This window comes from Haliaeetus albicilla, chromosome 11 (assembly GCF_947461875.1).
Source record: "Haliaeetus albicilla chromosome 11, bHalAlb1.1, whole genome shotgun sequence".
NCBI lineage: Eukaryota > Metazoa > Chordata > Aves > Accipitriformes > Accipitridae > Haliaeetus > Haliaeetus albicilla.
This window is the reverse complement of record NC_091493.1, coordinates 5811148-5836981: the sequence shown is the minus strand read 5'-3', so window position 1 is coordinate 5836981 and position 25834 is coordinate 5811148. Positions and strand designations below refer to the sequence as shown.

The window sequence follows — 25834 nt, the reverse complement described above, 5'->3', positions numbered from 1 at the left end:
GGAAGATCTGGCACTTGCCTTTCTGAGTTGGAAATATGTACGCAGTGGAGTTAGTGTCCACCTCTTTGCCTTGAAGTTTCAGTATTGCTTAAATTAGTGAAAACCTATAAGGGGTTACACATGAGATTTAACGGTGGCTAAACTTGATCACGCAGAGGAGATACACATCTTCAGGCAGCTACTGCGTTTTGTAGTTTGATATATATATTTAATGAATGAAACGGCGAAATTATTTTGACACCTGATAAATGACACGCAGTCTTCAGCAGGGCTGTTTGACATAGCTGTCATCAAGACCATAGCTGCAGTAACAGCAGCTCACTTCCACTGTCTTTGGCTAGGCAGCTGGATCCTGCTCCAGAGGCTACAGAGGGGTGTGGAGCGAACGGCAGCAAGGACTTGGGGAAGAGGCTGGAAGAGGCAAAGGAGGCAGTAGGGTTTCTTTGCTCTCTCTTCCTGCTTTAAGAATTGGGGGAGGAAAAACTGAGCGTTCAAGCATTGTGGAAGAGGGGGCTGCGGAGGGGAAAGGTAATGATGCTTCCTTTCCAGTTTTCTGCAGTGACCTGCAGCTGGATACGAATCTGCAAGGCGGGATTGTGCAATGAGGGAATATTGCGATTTGCAGTTGCTGTGGGCTGAATTCATTGCATCTGTTCCCTTCATCTCCACTTCCAGGTTCCCGCTGGGGTCCTCTGCGTGTCTTCTCTGTCCCCTTTGTGGCATGTGCTCTGGCATTGTGTTCCCAGAGCCCTCTGCCTTCACGCCGCTGTCTTTTCTGCCCACCATGGCAGGGCAGACTGCTCTTCCCAGGAAAGGCCTCACCATCCTCTTCTCCCTTCTCTTCTGAGCCTTTGTTTACTTCCCTGGGTCTCTGGTTCCTGCTCCTCCTTCTTCTGCCCAAGATTTTTCTCTCTTCCTATGGATGCTTGCCCTTCTCTTCCCTCTTAACCCCAAAGCTCTTCCTTCTGCAAAGCTGTCCCATCTGATAGGGTCCAGACTTTACATCTCCCTAAAAAACCTGCCTTGTTTCCTCTATACATCAGGACGCAGAGAGCCTGCAGTGGCTGTAGCACAAGATACCATGGGAGTCTTGATTTTCCTGACAATCCAGCTTTTCTAGTGTGCCAGTTTGTATAAAATCGGTCGACTTGTGACTGATAAGACGTGACGTCCCCTGGGCAAACAGCAATTCTATCACATCAGCTGCCTGCACCTTGCTCAGCTCAGCCGAAAGACAGATAATACATGTCCCCTGCCCTAAAGAACTGGCTCCAAAAAGGACACAAAGCAAGAGAGCATCTGGTGTTGGGGTGTTTAGTGGTAATGGCTTTGAGTTGTATTGACAAAACATCATGGTGCACGCCGTGCGATGGCTGAGTGTCATCCTGCAGTGACTCAATATGTCTTTGTGTGCTGCTTGATGAAGTGCTGCTCCAGCTCCAGGACGCTGTGTTTTAGCATTTGTTATTACTTGTCCTTATTACAGTGCTGCCCATGGACCAAATAACAGCAACGTCTCAGCTGGTGGGGAGTGTACAGACAAAAGAGTGGGCTAAATCTTAGTTAGAAATGTGTGTGGATATACCTTCATGCATAACTTGTGTCTGAGAGCTCGAATGGTGCTATTTACCTAAACTTGCTAGGTATTTAAAAACTAGTTGAATTGGAGTGTGTGTGTGTATATATAAATATATATATATATATATAAGGTTTTTTCCTTACACTTCTTTGCACATTTAAATCCTGTTAACACAGCAGTTGTACAAAGGGGAGAACACATCTCCTACTCATCAGATACTTGATTGCTTTCTGTTTTCCCAGTAGAAGCCTAGCTCTGCGAGGCACAGGAGAGAAATGAAGCGTGGAGAGGCGATGGCTTTTCTCTATTAGCAGTATACCCAAACACAGATGTACTCAGATACCATGATAATGAGTACGTTGGGAGAAATTAAGTAAGGCAGATACTCTGGTTTTACTTGATGTTACCTTGGTTCAGGGTATTGCTCAAAGGAAGACACAGCCTCTGACTCGCCACTTGAAATTAGACTTGTTGCTGCGGGAAGGTAATTGAAGTTTCGCGATGCTTCTGCTTGGAGAAGGGACACAGGTGGTGCAACTCTCTTATTTTGCTGCTTTTTAACTGACTCTGACAAGGTATCTTAGAGTTGCAGCTTGCCTTGGCAGGAAGAGCTCATGTGGCCTTTTTTTGGCAGCAGCGCAGTGATCTGTTGCGGGGTGGATATTGTATTGTGGCCCAGCAGTCTTTCATTAGAGGAGTCCCAAGGGAACGCTAACTATCTGTCTTATTTCCCTCCATTCATTTGCTAGATTTATTAATGTGCCTGCAGGAGGGCATGCACTGTCAAGGAGTGTTTTCTGCAGGCATGGCAAGCCTGAATACCAGAGCGCATCAGGCAGTAATTGTGAATGCAGGTATGTTATGTGTGCCACCGCTGTTTGTTAGGGATTAGGCACTGGGGAAAATGACATTTGGCTCTGTATGATGGCAGACCTGACCTCTGCTCCTGTTGTGCAGAAAGCAGCTGCTCAACCTTCTGCTTTGCAAGTGTTGTTATTTTCTCATCAACCATCGTGGCAGGTACTTCAAGAGCATGTGTTGTCCATGACTAGGAACAAATTATCACTTCCCTCTTAAATCTCCAACTTTTTTTTTCCTTTGGACTTTGTACAAGGATGACTGTTACCATTATTTAGGTAGGCAAAGTAAGTCCAGAAGGGGCATCATCAAGCAAATCTCAGCTTTTTGATTTTGTGGCATTACTCTTGCACAGACAGAACAGGTAGGTTTTTTTAATTTTTTTTTATTTGAAACCCAAAAAGAGCTCAAGTAGGAAACCACTAGCCTGATATTTAGAGCATCGCTTAGGATGTATAAACCTGGGTTAAGACATTATCCCAGTATTTGCAGGTACAAATGGAAAAGCTTCCATAGAGAGTGAGGCTGCCCCATCAGATTAGTGGGGACAAACGCATGGGGGACCTGACAGAAATTGGGCAGAGCCAGGGACATGAGTCCATGTCACTCAAATTTTACTTCTGGAGCACAGTGGCTCTTTTCTCTGTCCTTGTTTTGACTGGAAGTTCCATCTGTGAGCTATACAGGACTCTTTCAATTGCAGGTTTAATCAAATGAACCTGTTTCCACTTGGTTTTTCAACTTTTTCCATGACAAAAGATTCTTGATGCGGTCTGTGATGAGCAAATGTTATAAATTGGAGCCACATTATTTGATTAAGCTAACTGGATTTAGTGGCCACAAAAATTTTGGCTGTGGGGCTAGTACTGAAGAAGGCTACCATTTAAATACAGCCAAACAATCTTCCAGAGCATTGTGGCAGAATTGTTAAATTGATGCAAAATTTATGAATATGTAGCAAACAAGATGTAAAGCTTCATGAACTGGCACCCTGTTTGCATGGTATAGGATCTGGAAGTGTAAGTTAGGACAACCTGACTTAGGCACTGAAGTAAAGCAGATGTCTTAAGGACGGTCAAGACGGCTATGTAAAATGTGGATGCTTGCGTAACGTACCAAGAAGGTAGGATCTTTATAGGTATTTAAGTTCTAATGTATGCTGGAGGAGCCTTCTGAGGTTTAGATGCTAGCTCCTGAATAGTGCCTGAAGTTTAAAAAAAATTACATATTGTGCTTGCATAGTTGTAAGCCTTCAGCTCCATTACCTATTCTGATTTTGTTGGTCAGCAGTTGAAATATTTTTTTACTTTGTTCATACTGCAGAAATTATATATCATGGGGAGATAATATTCCATGCATTTTCCAAGCTTCTTAATGGAATTTTTATCAATTCAGTTGAAGAATATGATGCACAAAAGAGCTAAGCTGATGTCGTGTTGGTTGTTCTGTAGCTCCTTCAGGGTTGCCTTGGCTCTCTGTTTGACTTCCCAGTACAAAATATGAGAGGTGAGAGGGGCCATCACACCCTAAATCACAAGTGTCTGCAGCCTGACATCAAATCCCTCAGGTCACCAAGAGACAGGCAAGACAGAACTGAAGGCTGCCAAGTCCTGAGCATGGAGCCTGAACATCCCCCATTGATGCTTCAGATCCACCGCTGGCAGACTAGCAGCGCTACGCCTCTCTCTCTTACGCTGCTGTACAGGTTTTCTCCTTTCCATCAATATCATCTGCTTGTTTTAAACCTTTCTTGTGCTCTACACGTTTTCGGAAGACCTAAAAGTCTGTTTTTTTATCTATTTGTGTTGGCAATCTTGAGATTGCTCAGACACAGCCATTCAGTGCCTTGATACCATTTTCTCTGGATTGCTTTGTAGACTCAAGTGCAGTTTCCTGCAGTACGTACGTTGAGAATAAAAGACAGCTACCTCAGCAAATTAGCATGAAAGCATTGGAGAAAAAATTGTAGAGTATGGGTTTCTTTTGAGTAAAAAGCTATCTTTTTTGTTGCTCGTGGCCTATGCTTTTTAAAAAGTATCTGTTGTGCAGGGAGGGATTCTGAGAAGTTAAATCACTTGTCTATTTGTGCACTCATCTAAAGAGGTAAATCAGATGCTGCATTGAGAGGGATTTGTCTGTATGATTAAACTTCAGCAGGCAAGGTTTGATTTAAGTGATTATGGAAAAAAAAATTTCTGTGTAGCCCTAATCCTAATGTATGGTAATTTTCATCACAAAAAAACTTTTCCTCTACATACTACAGGTGTCCAGGTAAGCAATCCTATTATAAAAGAAAAAAAAGGCAAAAACACTCTGGAGGGTTATAATGCTTTTTAAACAAGAATCTCAAAGTGCCAAAACTTAGTTTTGTTTACTACCAAAAAGGCTTTTCTTAGAAGCAGCCTCCATTCTGAATGCAGTTGGTTGAAACCTGTCTTTTAGTGGCAGCTGTGTTGTGTTGAATGAAATAACTAATCAACCTGTCGCCTATCTGGAATAGCAGCCTCCTGATGAGTCCTCTTTGATTACTAGAGGTTTGGTTCACAGCCAGGCATAGCTGAGCAGAGCTCCTTCATGTAAGGCTAAGGTTAAGAGCTCATCCTTACTGCTGGTGCTTTAGCTGGAAACTTAATATTTATACCCAAGACTCAGGTGAGTGGTCATGGTCACTTAATGGCAGAGATTTGTTCTGGGGAACAAAAGCAAATTCCCCATCAGAGACTGTAATAAAATGGTGATGCTACAGCTGGTTCCTTACAACCTCTAAATATAGACAAAATAGCATGTAGTAGAGAAAAATGTTTGCTGAGTTAACTGGGCTATATTTAGGTGCCAAATAAACAGATTTCTGCTTTTGACCCTCCCCCTCACACCCTCAAAACCGCTTTTTATACTGTCTGCAAATGTCTTGGCTGTTCGTGGCTTCTGTTCTTTGCAAAAAGAGTAATTCTGAGTGGTAGGAAAAGGACATCCGTCACAGCTAAAATAAAAAAAGGCAAGCTCTTAGGCACACAGTCTCTGTGTCCAGACTTGTTCTCTGTCCTCAGCCCTTTGTTAGCACTACATCCATAGGCTGTTTTAGGTATAGAACAGTTAGTGTTTTAAAAAACCCAAACCCTAACCCACTCCAAAACTCTTCTCCGTGACCAAAGCCTTATTGATACATATAAGAAGTATGAGCTAAGAAGTAAGCATCTTCCCTTATATGATGCATTTTTACATCACATTTTTTTATCTTGCAGCAGGCTCTTTTCCTGGCACTACTGTTGCTACTAATTGTATGGTTAGCCCTTTATTCATGTCTGCATAAATTTAATTTTTTTTTAAAGGAAGCAAATAGTGTAGTTGTCTTGCCAGAAGAGATTTGGAGAGGGAGTCTGCAGATACGCAACAATCCTCTTCTGCGTTTGACAAGGAGGATATCATCTGCCCACATAAAGTGCTTCTTGCAACCTCAAGGGTTGCCAGAGTGCAGTATGAAGTTAGTTTATTCCTTTATTTTTTCCTTTTCAGACATACTTGTGCTGTTCATATGGTTTTGCCTCCTAATTTACAAGAAGTTGGGCAGCTTGGGGCACCCGGTGTTGTACCTGAGGAGGAGAGAATTATGTCCAGCACAAGCTTTGGTCTGCCCCATCATTGCAGGCTTTGATCTATCTGGCTTTCAGTGCTGATTAACCAGCATTTGTAAAGTCTTAATTTTTATATCCCAGAGAATATGTTAACTATAATTCCTTTGTAAGCATGAGCACTTGGTGATTAGAAATTAGGTTTCATTCCTAATTAAAGAGCAAACTACAAGGCATAGTCTTTAACAAAAACAGGACACTTAAAATTCTGGTGCTCTCATTTAAGGGGCATTGATTTTCAGAGGCAGAGAAGCTTTCCCCAAGTTTCCACCTAAATAACAAAACTTAATACAGATACAGGTTAATGACAGATTTATTTAAGGTTTTCTTTTCCTATTAACCTGAGAGTAAATCACACAACAACCTTTAAAATTGGGTTTATGTCTATTAGAGATATGCCGACTGTGAAGAGCTGACAGTTTTGAATAGTTAAAATTCAGATTAGAAACTTTTTGTATGGTTTTTTGTTTGTTTGTTTTTCTGGTCTAAAAGCTATGTGGAGCCCAGCTTGATTCTTGGAAGGTATAGATGGTCACTTGGGATTTCTGCTGCTTAACTTCCAGCTGGCTGTGCTGGGCATATCTGTCCAAAAAAATGAAATTAGAGCACCTGCAAGTAGTAATTCTGCCTGGCACTTCTTTGTTCTCCTTGACCTCTCTTGCCTTTACAGACTTCTCTGAACTGCTTGGGGGAGAAATATGACAACTGTGAAACTGAAACTAGGGGAGGTACCTTCCTCAGCTGCATTTTTGATTGCACTCATGTTCTTTGATGTTGGTTCGATGGCACAGGACAGCCCTCAGCTCTCAGGCATTCACTGGACCTTAGAGGCCATAGTAGGAGAATATCAGAGATGAAGTGTCATCAGGAATTCAGTTTCCCAACCAGGTTCAGTTGAGGAATTTCTTATGTATTGTGGTTTCAACGCAAGTCACAGCGTTTAACTGTAAATGCTGTAATTGGGTTTGGTTTAGATGGGATTTCAATGTTTGCTCATTCACTTGCTGCCTTCCTCAGAGTCCTGAATGGGCTTTTTGCGGTGCTAGCATCTCCATAGGTACTATTAGCTGTGTAATTTGAGCGGTATCACGCACAGGCCTCTCTGCATTTTACTGTGGCATAATCATCAGTATGATCATAAAAGCTGTTTATTTTGAAATTGTTGTTCACTGGATAAAGGTTAAAAAATGTCTAGCTGGTTCTAACAAAACTGAGGAAGATGTGAGCATTGTCATCTTCCTATGTTGTTGAATCCTTGTCTGACCTCCTCCATAATTTGTGTGAAAGTATCAATCATTGGGGCATTATTCCAGTACGGGAAGATGGCAGAGGTATGGCTGAAGGCAATGATTTTGTCCCAGGGACCCAGATTAAGCATGTTAAACCCTAGTTAACCCCTTTGCTGGTTTTGGCAGTTTATTTCCTTGCCCACAAAATAATGCAAGGCTTTCTTCTTGCTTGACAGCCAAGCAGGATTTATAGCTGTGGCTTACCCAAACAACCTGTAAAAATGTTATAGAGTGTTTAAAAAATAATATTTGTTATAATTCAAGTGAAGAACAAATAACACTTGTATTTCTGTTCTCCTCAGTGTACACAAAATTGCGTACATACCTTAATTCAGATTGGAGGGGGAAAGACATCATTCTGAGAATTTTTTTCTCTCTCTCTGAAAGGGGCTGTCTAAATAAAATATTCTGTTTTAATAAGACAGAGATGTTAGGGCTCCACAAACTGCATACAATTTACTTGACCTTTATAAATAGAACAGCATTGTATCTCTATGGCAAAAAAAACCCCTGAAAGTAGCATGCAGATTTATTAACCACCATATATAGGAATTGTTATATTTTATTCCTTGAGCAGAAAGGCATATTGTCCAAGTAGGATTTGGACAGAATAGCACCATATATACCAGCTGTGTCAGATCACTGCCAAAAAAAATATGCAGATACATAAGCATAAAACCAGCAGATGAAAACTGACTGTTGTGTTCCTAGGGTCTCTTGCCTTGGATTTGAGCAAGAGTACTTGTATGAGTTACAGTATAGTAGGAAAGAAATGCTGTGATTTGTTGAGCACCTTGTGAAGTTAATGCTGCCAACTACTGAAATCTTACGCTGTAGAGAAACAAAACCACGGGAACCCAAATCTTAATGTTGCTTTTAGCATCTGTTTAGGAACATTACACCTAGTATTTGAGAGCGCTTTTGTCCTAAGTGACACCAGGGTTAAAGATGATTAAATAGCTGGTAGCTTTATTATTGTAATAGAGGGGGAAAACTGACACAAGCAAGTAAAATTAAATAGTTACTTCAGCTGGAAGAGATGGATGCCTGTTCTCAGTGTTTCGTAATGGGGAAACTCAGGAGTTTTCATTTCTGGAGTGAATCTGTCTCATAGGGACACAGGTAAAATTAAAGTGCATTTCCAAAGATCTATTTGTGTATCAGAGCTAGCTAAAAATGTTTTAAGTGGGCAGAGGTATATCATTTAAGATAGGTGAATCTTGCACAACCCAGTGGGTGACCTACACGGAGTGTGCGTAAGGGTAAATAAACTGAAGTCCATTGAAAATAAAGGATGTTTCAAACTTGCTGTAAAGGCAGACGTGACAGTGCAGGTCCCTAGACAAACAACGAAGTGCATAGAAATCGGCTGCTATTTCTTGGGATTGTCACCAAGTTTTCCTTTAGCTCTGGCTGCTGTTGTTGTTTGCTAGCTGAGAGGAGATAATTGGCTGAATTTAGATTTAAAAGAAAAGTACTGAAAGTTCTGCTATTTGCTCACTGACTTCAAAGGTTTGTATGTTTTTGTTCCATAAACTCACTAAAGGGAGGTGTTTTTTCAGGAGTTTCAGTGCCAGTTACTTTCACTGTTCATTGGTTTAACACACACTTGGGCTTATCTTTGTAATCATGTTCTGCTCGTGAATATATGGTATGTTAGCATATATGCAAAGAGCTTGTATCTGCTTTTGACTTTGAAGCAAAGAACTGTCTCAGCATCTTTAAAATGCACTTAAATGTCTTTCAAGTAACACTGTTAGGTCTGTCAGGGTTAAACTGCATCTGAAATTGTTTCAGCTCTCTCCAGTAGTTCCTTTTTCCTATACCAAAATAACTCAGCTCCTTGGCACGCACATTTTCTCCATCTCTTGTTAGCTCTTTCTGTGTATTCCTTCATGTAAATATTTCCTAAATGCAGCCTGCAGAGCGTGGATCAAACACAAAATGTGGAAGAGTTGTAGTGGTGCTTTTCAGAAGGTGAACAAAACTGCATTGCTAGTCCTGTAAAATATTTCGGACAGAGGAAGCAAACTGTTTCCCTAGAGAGCCATGCGTGCCATATCAGAACGACCACTGTTTCCATCTTATTGTGATACTCTGATTTACTGTTCTGCTTTTTTCTGTGTGTTTTTTTTCCCCCTTCTCCACCAAATCTGATGCAAGTACCTCTGCTACTTCCTTCTTCCTTTCCTATTCTTCCACATTAAACCCTCAGGGTCCTTCTGGCTTCTTGCAGCCCCATTTCCAAGCTGTCTGTGTCTTCCTTCAGACTTTTGCCTCGTGGCCCGGGGCTCGGCTTTCTGTTCTTCTGTTGCAGGCTGCAGTTTCTGGTTTGCTTTTGCTGCTGTTTGCTTGCTCGACTGCCTGGTGGAAGCAGGGAAATAGTAAGGGGCAGGAACTTTTAGATGGAGCAGGAGGGGAGAAACTATTTGGGAAGATGGTGGAAGGAAAGAGAAAACAAAATGATGGTGCGATGCGCTAGGAATTTCAAGTAAGGTACTCAGGCAAAAAAGGAAGATGATCCAGAGTTTTGTAATGGGAGCAAGCATTTCTGAGTTTGAAGGTGGTGTGGGAAGATGATGAGACATAAGGGTCATGGGAAATTGGAGAGTAAGTACAAGATATTAATGCAAGGAAAAGAAAATAATCATAGAAGTACATTAGGCATGTGAGCAAACTTATTTTTCTGCTCAAATGATGCAGATAAAGGTAACTCAGTTCTGTGCCCTCTTCTGGCTTATCTGTTCTGTCACAGTTCTCGGCCTCGAGACCTGTTTCTTCTCTCCAGTGCCCCCATTTAGATCCTTCCTGTGAACAAAAGGTTTTTTGCTGAGGACCTGGGCAGCAGACTGGCAGCACTTTTTTATTCTAAATTATGGAGAGCAAGGGCGTTGGTAACTGCCCATAGCTATAGCATATGTTGTAGTAGGTGCTGTTAAATCAGTACAAAGCAAGCAGTTTGATCTGACACACGTCACACATTAAAAATATTTTGGGAGAAACGTATATGACTGAGTTCTTGTTAGCACTCTTGCAGCATTGTTGAAGTATGGGATACTGGTGGCTAAGTGGTGTCTTCAGTTGGATTTCAGCTGATGCAACAAATCCTGGATCCAGGGCATCATTTGTAATGGTGGGTTGGTTTTCCAGGCCCTACCACGTGAGGTTGTGTAAGGTGACCATCTCAGAGGCTTGAAGATTAAAGATACAGTCCTTCCTAAAGCTTTTGAAGCTGTCTTGCATTCCTCTCAGTGGAATTGGAGTAATCTTGATCTTTTCTCTATCATGTAATTCCTTGCGCTTTCAAATCCTCATTGCTGTATGCATTCGTGGATTTACCTACTGGCAAATCAGTATGTGTCTTGTCTCCTTTTCCATTATGCTTGTATAATCCCATCCCATGTTCACCCATAGTCTTTGCATGTGCCATGGTTAAAAGGGAATTCCCCACATCCCCAATGCGAGAGTGACAAGCTGCAGGTACATTTCACGCACCCTGTCTCTGAGAAAGGAGCCTTGTTCACTGTCTGCAGAGCCTGTCCTGTGATGGCAAATACATATGCTTCCCATCACTTGTGTCTCAACAGAATGAATCCTAAGTATTCCTGTGTTATTAAAGGAATGGCTCTCTTGGCTTGCCGAAGGAGGCAGAATAGTAATTTGCTTAATGCACGTTGCTGTCTGTCCTCAAGAAACAAGCAGTGCTCTTGTTTCTCGTTGAAATGGTCCCGTTTGTAAAGAGGAGAGCACTCCCTTGGGAAAACCTTGACATCTTCCATGCTGGAATTATGGCTTACTAGGCTGTAACACTGGTAGGTCACAACTGCTCATAGGGGCAGGTTGCCTTCCTGAATGATCTCCAAAACTTGCTCAGCAGGATTATTTCCCTGGTGAGCATGCCATTCCTCAGCTTTACCTGGACAGTATGCGTTTGTGTTGCTGCATCCTTCTTTTACTTTCGTATTTTGTCCATTCCCGTTAACGTTCTCTGAAGACAAGTGATGCTGTGAAATGTGAGGTTACTAGTATGCTGCTTGTCGAAAAATACCCTCCCATTTGCAAGAAATATGACATTTCCCTTTCAGTATCCTTTGGGGCTGAAATTCCTGAAAGCGTTCAGCTCCTCTGGAGGACAGTTACTTTGATCAAAAAAGGGCTGTTTCCTAAAGTCCTTAAAAGCTTTTCATCTTTTCCTTGCCTTCCATCTCAATTTGGTGCCCTTCTTCTGATGTCATCATTGTCACTATTAATCTTCAAAACAATTCTTTTAAGTTCTTTCTGACTTGTGTTTATTTGTGGCTGGATGGGGTGGAATAGGTTGCAGGTATCCCTAGAGTTTTTCTTGTATAGTTCATGGGAATTAGGGAAATTTCTCAGAATCTTCAGCACATCTCCTCTTGCCTCCTGTAGATTGTTCTTTACTAGGTAGTCTGAGACTTTGTGAACACTTTGCCCTGAGGCTGCAACTTTCCGAGCTTGGGGTCATGTTGTGAGAAGACTGCTTCTCTGGAGGTGGTCGCCTTGTGCTGCTCTGATGCCTGCTTTGTAGCTGGGCATCCTTGCTGTGGCCGTGGGACCACAGTCCTACTCCCAGTGCCCCTCTGTGAGGACAATGCCAAAGCCTGTGTCCTTTCTGCTTCAGAATTACTGTACCTTTTTTTGGTTACAGCCAAAGGCAGCATCGCAAGCCTGGGATTCTTAGTAGCCTTCCTAAAACAAGATTAGAAAGAGCGTTTCTGAACGAAAAAGCATTTTACATGAGGCAGTTGCTGTCGGGATATTCTTCAAAGCTCAGCAGGATAGTGACAGTCAATGCCCATGCAGCAGAAATGTGAATTAGAAGATAATGTTTTGAATGTGGCACTCTCTCCCTGATTTGGCTTTGAAGGGAACGAAACTGTCAGTGGTATTGCCCTGCTACAAGTCCAAGCCTCCCTGCTTTTCCACAGACACCTTATGAGCTTCCTGCTGCTGTTCTTTCTCCATTTAAACATTATCAAGCTGTATGGTTGTTTAGAGTTCATATTGTCTGCCAAAAGGTGCTTGCCCTGCTGTGATCTGGTTTATTAGCAGACTAGACAGAGCCTGCATGATGGTGCCCCCACAACTCCGCTCAGGCTTGCTGTATCCTAGAGTGACCCTTCTGTAAGTAGGTACATCAGCAGTGCTTGCCTTTTGTCCTGGTTTCAGCTGGGATGTAGTTAACTGTCTTCCCAGTAGCTGGTACAGTGCTATGTTTTGAGTTCAGTAGGTGAAGAATGTTGATAACACTGATGTTTTCAGTTGTTGCTCAGTAGTGTTTAGACTAGAGTCAAGGATTTTTCAGCTTCTCATGCCCAGCCAGGGCACCTGACCCAAACTGGCCAACAGCGTATTCCATACCATGGGACGTCCCATCTAGTTTAGGAACTGGGAAGGGGGGGGCAGGGATTCGCCGCTCGGGGACTGGCTGGGTGTCGGTCGGCGGGTGGTGAGCAATTGCCCTGCGCATCATTTGTACATTTCAATCCTTTTATTACTACTGTTGTCATTTTATTAGTGTCATCATTATCATTATTAGTTTCTTCTTTTCTGTTCTATTAAATCGTTCTTATCTCAACCCAGGAGTTTTACTTCTTTTTCTGATTTTCTCCCCCATCCCACTGGATGGGGGGGGAGTGAGTGAGCGGCTGCGTGGTGCTTAGTTGCTGGCTGGGGTTAAACCATGACACCTTTAAATCCCCACGGGCTGCTCCTTGGCTCTTGGTGGGGGAGGGGGTATGTTATTTAAATAATCCCCTATATCTTTCAAATATTTATGTCTCAAAGCATGGCTGCTAACCTCAGTCCTTTTACTGACTTGTAAAGCAGGAAGAAATATTTCTCCCTAAAATACCTAAGAGTATTTATTGAAAAGACTAAAGGCTCCAAGCGCTTGTCTGCATTCTGTACTCCTATGGCATTTAAGCTGGGGACTTCTCCAGACAGCTGAAAAGCAAAAGAGCTGAAGCAACTTTCTTACTGACAGTAACATCCATCAGAAGTGTTAGGTGAATCAGAGTAAGTGATGTTAAATCTCTGTCACTTCCCCCCCTCCCCATACATCACATTTTCTGTGAAACCCCATCCTAAACTTCCACTGGAAGCAGTTATATATTTACGCTGTCGTGACCGCATTCACTTTTGATTTTCTTATGCCAGGGAGGAGCAAAGTGCTTTTGCAGAGCACATTCATTTCGCCTGGACAACAGTGCATTTAGAAAAGCTTGCGACGTGTTAAGAGCCTCTAATCCAAGAGTTGAGAATGAGCTGTCTCTGCTCAGAGGATCTCTAATTGGATTTCTGCATCTATTTAAATTAGGTTATCATCCACTTGGCAGATTTCCTGCTTATTCCACCAGGGCGAAGGCCATCTCCGTAGCGGCTATCAGTAACTTTCTTCTCCAGGGCATCTGAATGCAATTCTCTGTCCACATGTTCATTTATCACTATGAAGCCACGCAGACCTCAAAATATGCTAATAAACTTGAGGGAACTGTTTTAGTTGCCATTTAGCTAGACTCCTCATACCTGCCTCCAGTCAGAGTTCACTGTGTGAAGCTGCCAAGAGTGGAAGCATACGTGGATAATTGTTTGATTGATGGAGAAGCTCTTGCCTTTAAAGTAGGTGGTTCTTTACAAGATGCATCGTTGTGACCTTCAAGACGTGTTGTCTGGATCTCTGCAACTCAGTCTTGCTAACTGAACTCCTCCTGGAGGAGTTTGGATTGTTTTTGGATCACTTGGAGTTGCGACATATGGGTACATATGTTTTCGCTGCTATTTTTGTTGGTGCAAAAAGTCTCCAGCTCAGTCATGCTGGATGTGAGCGCCAAAACGGCTAGATGCACTGGGATAACACCCCTCAAAAGACCACTTTTTTTGGGCAAGGATCTCTGAGAGACACGCCATTCCTCCTTCACCATGATCTTGCTGTGTGTTTTCACAGCTACAATTAGCTGTCCAAAGCTTCTACTATTTCCTTCAGGTAATCAAGTAGAGGCTTGATCCTGTTTGGAGGTATTGGTAGGGGTTTCTCAAAATGAAGCTCAAGTGGGAGTTCCTCGGAGGTATCAGATATTTCAGAAGTAGGCAAATTGTGTTGGCAAGAGCTGACTTTTTTTTTATGGAGCCTGCCAATGTTTCCAGTATCTAAACCTGGATTTTTGTAGGATGCAAAATACTAGCCTAGAAAAGGGTGGTAAATTAAGATCTGTGGGGTGAGACGCATTAAAATGCAAGAGTTAACCAACTCTTGCCTACAGTATTTTTATACTAACAACAGTTTTCAGCGTAGGTGAAAGGAGATTTAAAATTTTTTTTCTTAAATTATTTTGCTTTTTAAATGTCGAATGCCAAAATATGATATAATGAACAGCAGTGTAAATGAACTGCATGTTTTACTGATATATTTAGAAATCCTAAGTGGAGCTATCTGATCGATGTGTTCTCTACAGAGCAACTTGATTCTGCAACTGTAAGTTGTATTTAAGTACAAGAAAAATTACAATGGGGGGTTATTTTCTTTTTGTACAGGTTTAGATCAGGGCACAGTTACTTTTCCCTGTTGCTTGTCTCTTTAATCAAAATGTCAGTTTAAAAAAATTTAGTGTACTCTTCTGAGGAACATATTCTTCTTTCCAACTATGCAGTAACAGTCTTGGCTGAAGATGCTTAAGATCCTACTCAGAAATTTCCTCTTGCAACTTGAAGATACGTTGTGGGTTGTACATTGTGGGAAAGGCAAGCACTGTAAAGAAAATCCACAAGTATATTTAAGGGCCTTCATGTTATTCAGTCCCGGACTTGAATCCTACTCTTAGTCCCAGTTAATGAGGCAAGAATAGCTCTCTGGAGTTATATTTAGAATTCCATTTAAGAAACATTCAAAGTGGTCTTTATCCATAGCCAAAACAAACAGCTAATGTAGAGTTATCAACTATTAATGGCACTACAGTCCAAACAAAACCCAGATTTTACCAAAAGGTCTGGGCTTTTCTGTACTGTGCTGCTCCTAGCAGTAAGTTGTAAAAGAAGATCTATTTGTTTGCTTTCAGGCTTCAGTATTTAAAGACATTATCCAGTATTATGCACTCCAGAAAGCGACAGGTCCTATTGCATTGCTGTCGTGCAAAAAGTATATACTGCCCTATGCTGCAGATGTTTGTTAGTGCCTTTAATGAAAAACCTCCTGGAGCAGTCGGGGAGGACCCTCCACCTTTCTGTGATTGACTTGGCACAAATAATTTTTCTAACAACATAAACATTTTTGTTGCAAAAACAGCTTTCCTGAGGGCTATGGACTTCAAGTTGGTAGTAGATGGATCGAATAATGATCTCGGAAAGTTCTACTTTCTGCCTCTATTTCTTACGTAGGAACCTAAGAGATCAATATGTAACACAACCTGTTGAGAAAGGATGAGTGCAAGGAAGAGATTTTGACTGCTGTCTCTTGTTGACAGTCATTTTGATAGCACTACAGGCTTTATGATTTTTGGCTGTTATTTTTGAACCTCTGTATGTTTGGCCAGGCCACAGTATTCATAAATAGAGCCAAGAAGATAAAAGTATGCAGATAAATACATGTAGGATCTATGGGCCACTTGGTGGATTGAATAATTTTATAGTAAGCAATAGCAATTTTTTTAGTAAGGCTTCTGTATCTATATATTTACTGCTTTTTAGAAGGTGGGGGCTTTTCCATGTGGAAGGGAGCATCTCTATAGAGAACTTTTAACACACCTTACTCAAATTATTTAACTTGTCCTTTCGTGATGTGCCTGTCCTCAGTGATTAAACATACATCCTTCCATCAGGGATTTTCTTTAGTTTTGTTGGTTAAAGAGATAGAAAGGTTCATAATTGGTAACTCCAGTGTTTTGGTGTTAACTAGACTGGGAGCTGAAATGCTGAGATCCTATTCCAGAGCAGCGTGTGAGTTTATGTTCTAGTGTTATGTACTCTTTTATGTACACAAGGGCTAAAAACATAGTTAAAAGCACCGTGAATGTGGGGTTTGAGCAAAGACCTTCCCCAGACCTGCTAGAAACTTGCTGCCTTTGCTTTTTGTGTTACTTGGAATGGATGCTGCCTTATGACATGGAGGTATGTCTAAGTACAACTTAAAAAAAAAAATCTGTTTAACACTTTTTCCAGTGTATTTGTATCCTGCTGAATCATTTCTGGAAATCTGGAGCAGGCGTAATACTTGGCCATGTTTTCTCTTTTTAAAGAAGTATTTTTTTTTCCATGGCCACATTTTATAGAAGTAAACACTTTTAAACATTTCACGGTGTGGATTTGAAACAGATGGTTGTTGTAGGGATTGTCTGGACTCTTGTATAGCTTGTTATATTCTGGGTCAGGGGCCGCAGATTTTTTTCTATGTTTCTTATCTACTGAAATCAGCTTAATTCCTTGTGGAGGGATATGGATATGGAAACTCCCCTCAAAAAGTAGTGCTTGGGCATGAGTTTCTATAAATACGCTTGATAGGTTTAGTTGGTGGATAGATGTAAAGGATTTAATTTAACGTGTATTTAATTTGGTTTTTTACACCAATGATGAAACAGCACAAAAAAGATGCCACTGGTTGTAGTAGCTTTGAGCAAGGTTTATCATATGAGTAAATAAGGACTTCTCATCTCCCAGGGAGCTGCAGTTTACTGCTTTAAGCTTCAGCCCTGGAAGTGAGCTCTGTCTCTCTGCTTGGTCAAATTCCTGCAGATGTTTCCCTCCTAAATATGGGGCTTTAGGTCATTAGTAGTAGTTGGCAGACTCCTGATGGGGGAGGCTCTAGTAAAAGTAGTCCTTCCCCCCCCCCCTTAGGATTGGCATAAAATTTCATATTGAAAGCTTTAAATAAAAGTTTGGAGAGAGGAACAGCTAAAGAAAAGGTCTTGTGTATTTTTTTAATTCTTCTTGACTATTAATACAAAATGTACTTTTTCTTTCCCTTCTTTGAGACATCTTCCACCCTGTCTGCCTAGCACATTGCTTTTCATTTTTCTTTCTGGTAGTTTAAAATGGTTTCGGTACATAGCTGTGGTGGTATACTTGTGAACACCATAAAATTCAGATCTGCTTCCAGCTGCTCTGTGTCAGTGTTGTCTAAATTGAACTCTTAATTTCTTTTATTCTTCTTGATCCACCTCTGTTTAATCAACTCTTGCCAGCAGTAGATTACCTGGAGAATGATACCTGTGTAGCTACTGCTGCTCCCTTTGAACCTCAGGTTCCTGCAAACTCCTTTGCAAACTGATGCTATACCAGCACAGTAGTGTCAAGGAGGTCTTTGCATTTCTGTAAGCGTCCCTCGATGTATATGGCAGTAGTGTTTCCACCTGCAGTTAAATTCTTCCCTTCCTTAAACTCAGCAAGGGGCTTTTCCGATGTTGAAATAAGACCTTTGGGGACGAAGATTAACTTTTTGTTCTAATATTTATCGTACGTGCCCGAAGGTACAAATCTAGCATAGATAATGTGTTTTTTTTGCTGTGGGTGAAGAGCCTGAGATGACTATTCGTTGCTCTTTGTAAAATGTTAATTACTGTCAGGATAACAACAGGCTGTAATACAGGGTTTGGTATTTTACTGTGTATGTTGCAAACTACTGTAGCATTCACTTTGCTTCTTATCTAGGGCTGCATAACATCTCACTTTGTCTTTTCACATCTGCTACAAACCAAAATTTTTATCTTCTGCCTTCATGCTTGTTTGAGTAGCCAGCGGATGTTAGCAGCAGGGTTTTGAGCAAAATGCTCAGCCAAATTCTGCATTTTATGGCCACTGCAACAAGGCAAACCTTTAATACAAGCCTTTTCCAGTACAGCTGAAATACGGCTTCTGTGCAGAGCCCCTGTCTGCTGAGACAGAAAAAGTGGCTGAATTTTTTTCCATGCATTTTGCTGATCCCAAGCTGGCTTGTTGGGGGGGTTGGTGGCTGGCTCTGATCTGGCTGGAGGACCGGAGCAACCCCCAGTATAGGATTAGGAAGTGTGTGAATTGACACATTTATATCCTCTGTTCTGAGAGGCATTTGCAACCAGGCATAGAGGTTTTTACATGTTAAATGTATTTTTAGCAAACTTCTTAAGGTGTTTTTTGCATGACTTCTGCAAATTAGAGTGCAATTAGCTTGTTCCTACTGTTGCCTTATTAATTACCTTGGTGGACTTAAACTGATTGGGGAAGGATGTATTGCAGAGGATTGTCCCATTGTGCCCTTTTTTTTTTTTTTTTTTTCCCCCCTGTTTTAAACTGTTCATCAAGTCTCCATCACATTTGATCGTTAATGTTTCAGGAAAATAGTGATGGCTTAGTGCCAGGTTCCTACCTCTGGAGAGTAAAGATGACAATAACTACTTTCTACTCTGAATGACGGTCTGCATTAGGAGCCATTCACTTCAGTGCTAAGTAAATATTCATGAAAATGCCCCCTTCTTAAAACAGCGTCATTTGGAAATAGTTCCCCTACAAATACTGTAGTTTATTTTGTTTGCAGATTGTTTTCTATTATAAACTTCAGTTAGAAAATACAGAATAAATACTATTTGAAAATAAGAGGTAATGAAACAGCAGTATGTTGTTTAAACCACTTGGAATAGCAGGAGTGAGTTTTTGACCATTTTAAATACATTTTTTGTATTATGAGGTAGATTGTATTCACATGTCTGGGATAGATGCTGTTTTAAAACACTAATGATGACGATTAAAGAATGGCGTGATTTAGAAAAGCGTTTGTAATGACATAATTGTGAACTATGAATTTATATGCTTTGAGTTTCATTTCACATAAAAATAAATATAAAAGAAAAAACCCAACCTATTTACCTGAAGTTGCATCTGTGAATTATATTGAAAGAAAACTGTGTAATAAAATAATGTAGAAGCTCTTGAAGGCCTGGCCTGTGCAAGTATGTGGGAATGGTAATCTACATTGCATGAATAATTTTTTTGAATTATTAGAGTGACAAATATTCTCTTATTAGAGTTACTCTTATTGTAGCTATGACAATGTATTTTTAGTATCAACTATTTTTCAAATATATCAAACTAAGCTTTTCATTTACATTTTTTAAAGGTGGTTGGAATACTTCCTGATGAAAAGGTTTGTAGCATGGTTTAGTCTGATGCGAATACACTCATAAATACACAGTTGGGTCGCAAGATGCTTGTTCCTACAGCCAGCACTGTTTATGGGCAGCTGGAGGTGCTTTTCTCTCATGCTATGCTCTTTGTATTTGAAGTCTTATTTTAACTAATCATCCTTAAATAATAATATCTATTTTGGTTACATTCAAGAGTGACTGAGTTATTATCCAGACCATTCTATGGAGATATCTAATTTTAAGATGCTTAGATGTGGTAGAGATGAAACTGCCACATTGATGTCCCGGCCGGCGTGTTTTTCCTCTTAATGGATGTATTTCATATTGTCATTCAAAGGGTTTGAATTACTTGGTGGGCATCGGAGCTTTAATTTCTCTGATATTTCTATGTCGAAGGGCAGAGGCTGTGAATCAGGTGGTTCAGATGTACTCTTAGACTGTAATGATACTATTAAGCTCATGAATTCCCTAAGTTTCATAGAATTGTAGAGTCACAGAATGGTTTGGGTTGGAAGGGACCTTAAAGACCATCTATTTCCAACCCCCCCCACCATGGGCAGGGACACCTTCCACTAGACCAGGTTGCTCCAAGCCCCATCCAGCCTGGCCTCGAACACTTCCAGGGATGGGACAGCCACAGTTTCTCTGGGCAACCTGTTCCAGTGCCTCACCACCCTCACAGTGAAGAACTTCTGCCTTACATCTAACCTAAATCTACCCTCTTTCAGTTTAAAACCATTACCCCTTGTCCTATCACTACACTCCCTGTTAAAGAGTCCCTCCTCATCTTTGCCGTAGACCCCCTTTAGGTACTGGGAGGCTGCTATAAGGTCTCCCTGGAGCCTTCTCTTCTCCAGGCTGAACGACCCCAACTCTCTCAGCCTGTCTTCATAGGAGAGGTTCGTCAGTCCTCTGACCATCTTTGTGGCCCTCCCCTGGACTTGCTCCAACAGGTCCATGTCCTTCTTAACGTTGGGGACCCCAGAGCTGGACGCAGTACTGCAGGTGGGGTCTCATGAGAGCGGAGTAGGATGGGGGGGAATCACCTCCCTCAACCTGCTGGCCACACTTCTTTTGATGCAGCCCAGGGTACAGTTGGCTTTCTGGACTGCAAACACACGTTGCCGGGTCATGTTGAGCTTTTCGTCAACCAACACCCCCGAGTCCTTCTCTGCCGGGCTGCTCTCCTAAGTTCGTTCATGTTGTGTATGTTTTGCTGCTTCTCCCCAAAACAGACTTCTAGTGGATTTTCCTAGCCCCTGTGCTGCTCCTTTGCTGTTGTTTAGACCAAGTTTCCTGGTTCCTTTTCAAATCTTTCCCCGTGCTCGATTCTGACGAGAAAAGCATTGTTTTTTGCTGAGGGCCTCTAAATTAACGGGGGAGGTCTGATTTGAACCACATCTGAATTCCCTCCGGTCTCTTGCAGGTATTCTTACAAACACTCCACTTGAAAGGCTGATTTTATTTTATCAAGGCGAAAGCCTCATTTTGAGCATTGGAATGAAATAAATGGCTGAAATTGTAATGCTAGTTGATATGACTAATGCGAAAGCTTTTATTGTGCTTTCTTCTTTGACAGGCCGTTTGAGTAATGCTAATAATTAGTGCCTTTGTTAGGAGGATTTGGGGGACTTGTGGGGGTGGCTAAGACCAAAAGAGCAGTGTTGAGTCAAGGCATAGCATAGAAAGCGTAGTCTCGCTGTAGCACAGGAGGAGGGAATAAGGAAATAGTGTTATCTGTCATCTGGTCAACGCTACAAATTGCCAGCTTCTTGCATTTCTGAAAGTAAGAAGTAAAACAGATGTAGGTTTTTCTGGTGGTTTTTACTTGCATGCACAAGGAATTGGAGTGACAGTATATGAAGTCAAATGAAATTTCTGAAGAGCAAACGGGTTTTGTAGCGGTCTGAGTCCGTGTCGTCTTGCAGACGGTACTTGCAAAGTCTGGTCTGCTTCCCATCCTGCGCTTCAGCTGGGTCAATACTGATGGACTCTGATGTAAAGCAGCATGTTTTGTTGAAATAACCTCATAACTACCAAAAGCATAAAAAGCATCTTAAATGTTAACGAATTGAATCTGTGCTGCATATAACCTTGGGTTATACTTTAAAAGGACTATAGCACAGTCATAATATCTCCAAGGCTGTCTGGCTGGTTTTGGACTTCTGAAGTCCCAGTTTGACTCCTTTTCAAGAAGACATGATCCATTAATATATCTTTCTTTGAAAACGTTTCATATTCGTATTTCAAAAAGGTAAAACTCTTTTGAATGCATAAGCTCTGCAGGTAGCTGTCATGTGCCTGGGCTATGTTCACATTAGCAAATAGTTCAGCCCACAGAAGCGAAGCTGCAGAGTGAAAAATAAAGGGCCGAGGACCTGGTGTCCAGCCTGTAGGTGTTTTAGGGGCTTTAGTTTTGGTCTACGTCTAGATTTAGCATTCTCAGTTGTTCATTTGCACAAGTTGGTTTATGAGTTTTTTGCGAAATGTCGTAATATGGGGGTTACGCTGCAGTAGCAGATGGATGAAGTTGAACTTGACAGTCTGAAGGGAAGATGGGAGGGTTTACCTGAGTGTGACTCACTGTGTAGTGGGCACTTTAGTTGTGGAAACTGAAAGAATCTCAGGAAAATCAGGAAAAACACATCAGTGGTTTTGTTGCACATTTTCTGTCATAACATGACAGTGGCAGAGGCACTTGTAGAGATAGCGGGTTGTATTACATACCCATTTGGGTAGTCTCACAGAGAATGCGTGAACTTTGAGTTCTGAAATCTGTATCTTCAGAAACAGCTCCTTCCTTACTCGACTTTGCAAACTGGCTACTAGGAACTCCAGACTTCCAAACTGATGGCGTGCCAAACCAAAACTGCACGTATAATGCTATGCATGCTAATATAACTTCAGAATTTTCCACTGAGTCATCAAAGAAATGAATTAATGGTGGTGGTATTCCTGTAACAGTGGTGACCCCCCTCGTGCATGTGACGGCCCTTGGTATTTGATTAATACTCAAAGAATCAGTGCAGTATTGTGCTTTTGTGTGCTCTAGTTTGTATAAATCAATAGAAAATATAATAAACTAAGTTAAAAATCCTTTAACTTCATGTTTGTATTTCCTTTCAGTTTTGTATATGGAAGATATTTCAAGTAGCTATGTTACTCTTTTGTATTATTATAGCTATGAAACTTGTAGCTGAAAGAGGATCTTGCAATCACATGAAATCTATTTATATTTCAATACTTGATGTATCTAAAACTTACTTACAAAAAATAATTACAAGTTAACATTTCTGTAATTTTTTTTACTTCTCTGCAGATGGACTTTATCAGATTTTTAGGGAAAATATTGAAACTTTTTGCCAAGGAAATACTCATTGGGGCACTGTGCGGTTGTGCTAAAGTTCACGTGCTATTAACGAGCTCAGCTGATGGACACTTGTATAAATCTTGTATTTTTTTGCCACAGGTCCAAGGAGCTAATAAAGGAAGCGATCCTTGACAATGACTTCATGAAGAATCTGGAACTGTCTCAGATCCAGGAGATTGTGGATTGTATGTATCCCGTGGAATATGGCAAAGACAGCTGCATCATCAAGGAAGGAGATGTGGGTTCCCTGGTGTATGTCATGGAAGGTACAGTTTAAAAAGCTAGTATTTATTTCCTTTTTTCAACACATACAGAGACAAAAACTTTATTTCATGGGAAAAATCATTTCAAAGAAAGAGGCTAAAGATGTTGTCTAAATATGGTTGTTGAAAAATTGTGTGGACTACTTTTGCCAGGAAAATTTCTGACTAGTGTGCCTCCCTATATAAAGAAAGAGGGTGAAAGCTGTTAACCTTGCACTGAGATCCGTTGGAATAAACCTCCACTAAATATAGTTCTTTGGCTTTGAGGCAATATCAATGGTTTGCTATTTAAATTAGGAACTTAACAGAAAGAATGGTGTTATGGAAATGGGACATGACTGTAAAGCAAGGAGAATATGGTCATAGCTTGCTACCTTATAGGGCATTGTGGGGACAAGCTTATAAATGTTGATAAAGCACATGGGGATCTCCGCAGAAGCAATGCGTTGTGTAATAGAAAATGGTATTTTTCTGTCCTGTACACAAAATAAGTGTAGCATCTGCAGTTTACCACATCTGATTTGTCACAGGATGTGTTGTGGCAGGGTTTTGTTTTCTTGGTGGAACACAAGAGCAGTGGATATTCTGCTGTTCTTGGGAGCTGTCAGGTTTCTGAAAATCTTTGAATGGGATCAGTGTTGCCAGTGCTGTGTTTCTCCAAAATGTCAGCTATTTGCATTTTGTATCTTACTCTTTCCAAGTTCTCTAACTCTTCACATGTCAAATTGGGCATATTTTATATATATGTTTTCTTTTTAAAGGAAGTGTATGTTCATCTGTAGGAGTTCCTAAGCTTGATCAAATCTCGTGTCCATCTACTACAGCGTCCCTCTTCTGAGAGTGACTGATAATGAGTTTTGAGACAAATGTCACTGTTTTATTCAGCTAACGCAACAAGCAAATTCTCAGTTTGATTTGGTACAATGCAAATGGATAGATGCTTATTAAATTCTTCTTGCTCCTTACCAGAGCCATCTGGTAGACTTGCAAGCATTTTGGCCAGATAACACCTAAGGGGAATGGAGGTTTCTTGCTTGCCCATGTCTTTTGAGCAAATATGGGAAAACTACAAGTTATGTGTAAGTTGTGTGTTTATATGTACGTGCACATGCACAAATTCATTTCTTATATTGTTCTTTTAAACAAAAATATTTTCAAGGCAGTAAGCCATCCTTTAAACATTGTTTCCTCCCAAACTCTTAATGCTGTATAGTTGCAAATGCTCTTCACTAGTTTCCCAAAACAGCCTTAATGTTCTGTCCTTTTAAGGTTAAGTCCTTTCCCGAGGCACAGGTTTAATTCCTTCAGCTTTTATTATTTTTAAATTTTGCACATTCGAATGGTATTTTGCATTATGAAGTGGTTAGTGGGGGATGCCAAAGCAAATTACGTGTTTCCAGCCCCAGCTGGAAAGGTCTTTCAATCCTCCACTTGCACACAGAGACTACTTTGATGAGGTACAGGATCTGTTCTATCAATAATAAAAAACTGCTTTAAAATAATATTTGAATGGTAATTTTTTTCATAGTAAAAACGTGGAGATTTTTTACAGCACAGCTCTGTGCTTGCTTCCTGAAACACCACCACATCAGAGGCATGCTCACAGTATTTTTGCTGCGTGGCTGGTTTTGGAGTTGTGTTCAATATTGTCCCTTGAAAAACCCCATAACAACAAGACACCATCAAAATCAGCATATACTTATCTCCTGCCCAGCCTCTCCACATTCTTTGGAGAGGATTTTGGGGGGATTTATGGGTAGAACTGTTTCCACCACGGTTTGGAGTATTGAACATGGCTTGGTACTCAGATGACCCTTTATTTGATACATCTAGTGATGATGTGCTATTACTGTCCCTTCCTTGAATTTACCAGATGTTTCTAATTCTTGATCCAAACTCTATCCCTGAATTCTTGATTCTTGTCTTCTAAAACAAATGTGTGTCAAAGACAACTTTTGTGTCTTTTGGGCAGTTTAGCTTATCCTTGCTCTTCTGGCAGCCCTCTATGTATGAGGGCATGACTTGGCTCTCCCCCAGTCTTTGGTTTGTCTTGTAACTTAATTTAAGATTATTTAGATAGCTCTGTAAATATGCATAATGCTTTACAAACAAAATTATGAAGAGTTTATACTCTGTGTTTAGACATAATGCAATGAGTGATGGTAAAGTAATGGAAATGGAAGAAGACATTATCAAATGGGTTGGATTATAGTTATGAGAACAGGCTTGCTAGCTTATTTTGGCTTATCATTCTGTGTCCTCTCCATTATTCACCCCCACCCCCCCCCCCAATGCCCTCTAACTATATTGTTTACAAAACTCTACTGGAGAAACCCGTCTTTGTGAGTATTACTGAGAGGTAGTTTCTTTTCTCAAAAATCAAATAAACGCTGCAAGTGCTTCTTCCATTAATTCCTCTTTCTTTCCTTACTTGGACTTCTAGCTGTGATTAAGATGAATAAAAATTACTCATGTAGAGCATTTGATAACCAATACTCTTATGCTTGTTTATAATTTATGATTCAGCATTTAGATAGAGCCTCCTACCAGAAGTCTGAGTTATATACTGGTGATGTTTCCTTAGACTAATTTTAAATAATAATTTAAGTAAGATGGATTTGAAAACATCCATCATTTTCACTGTTACTTTCTGTGTTCTCGTTTATCAGGGTGAAGCAGTAGTTAGTGTCTGTTTTAATTTTCCCCTCTAGACACAAG

At 40.8% G+C, this 25834-nt stretch overlaps 1 protein-coding gene across 2 annotated transcripts in view; it reads left to right on the top strand.

Moving 5' to 3' along the window:
* Positions 1–25834, top strand: part of PRKG1 (protein kinase cGMP-dependent 1) — a 521708-nt gene that overhangs the window by 43799 nt on the left and 452075 nt on the right. For both annotated transcript variants that reach the window (XM_069795904.1, XM_069795903.1), the window contains exon 2: positions 22953–23119. In XM_069795904.1, coding sequence (XP_069652005.1) covers positions 22953–23119 — 167 coding nt within the window. The remainder of the gene's footprint in view (positions 1–22952; positions 23120–25834) is intronic.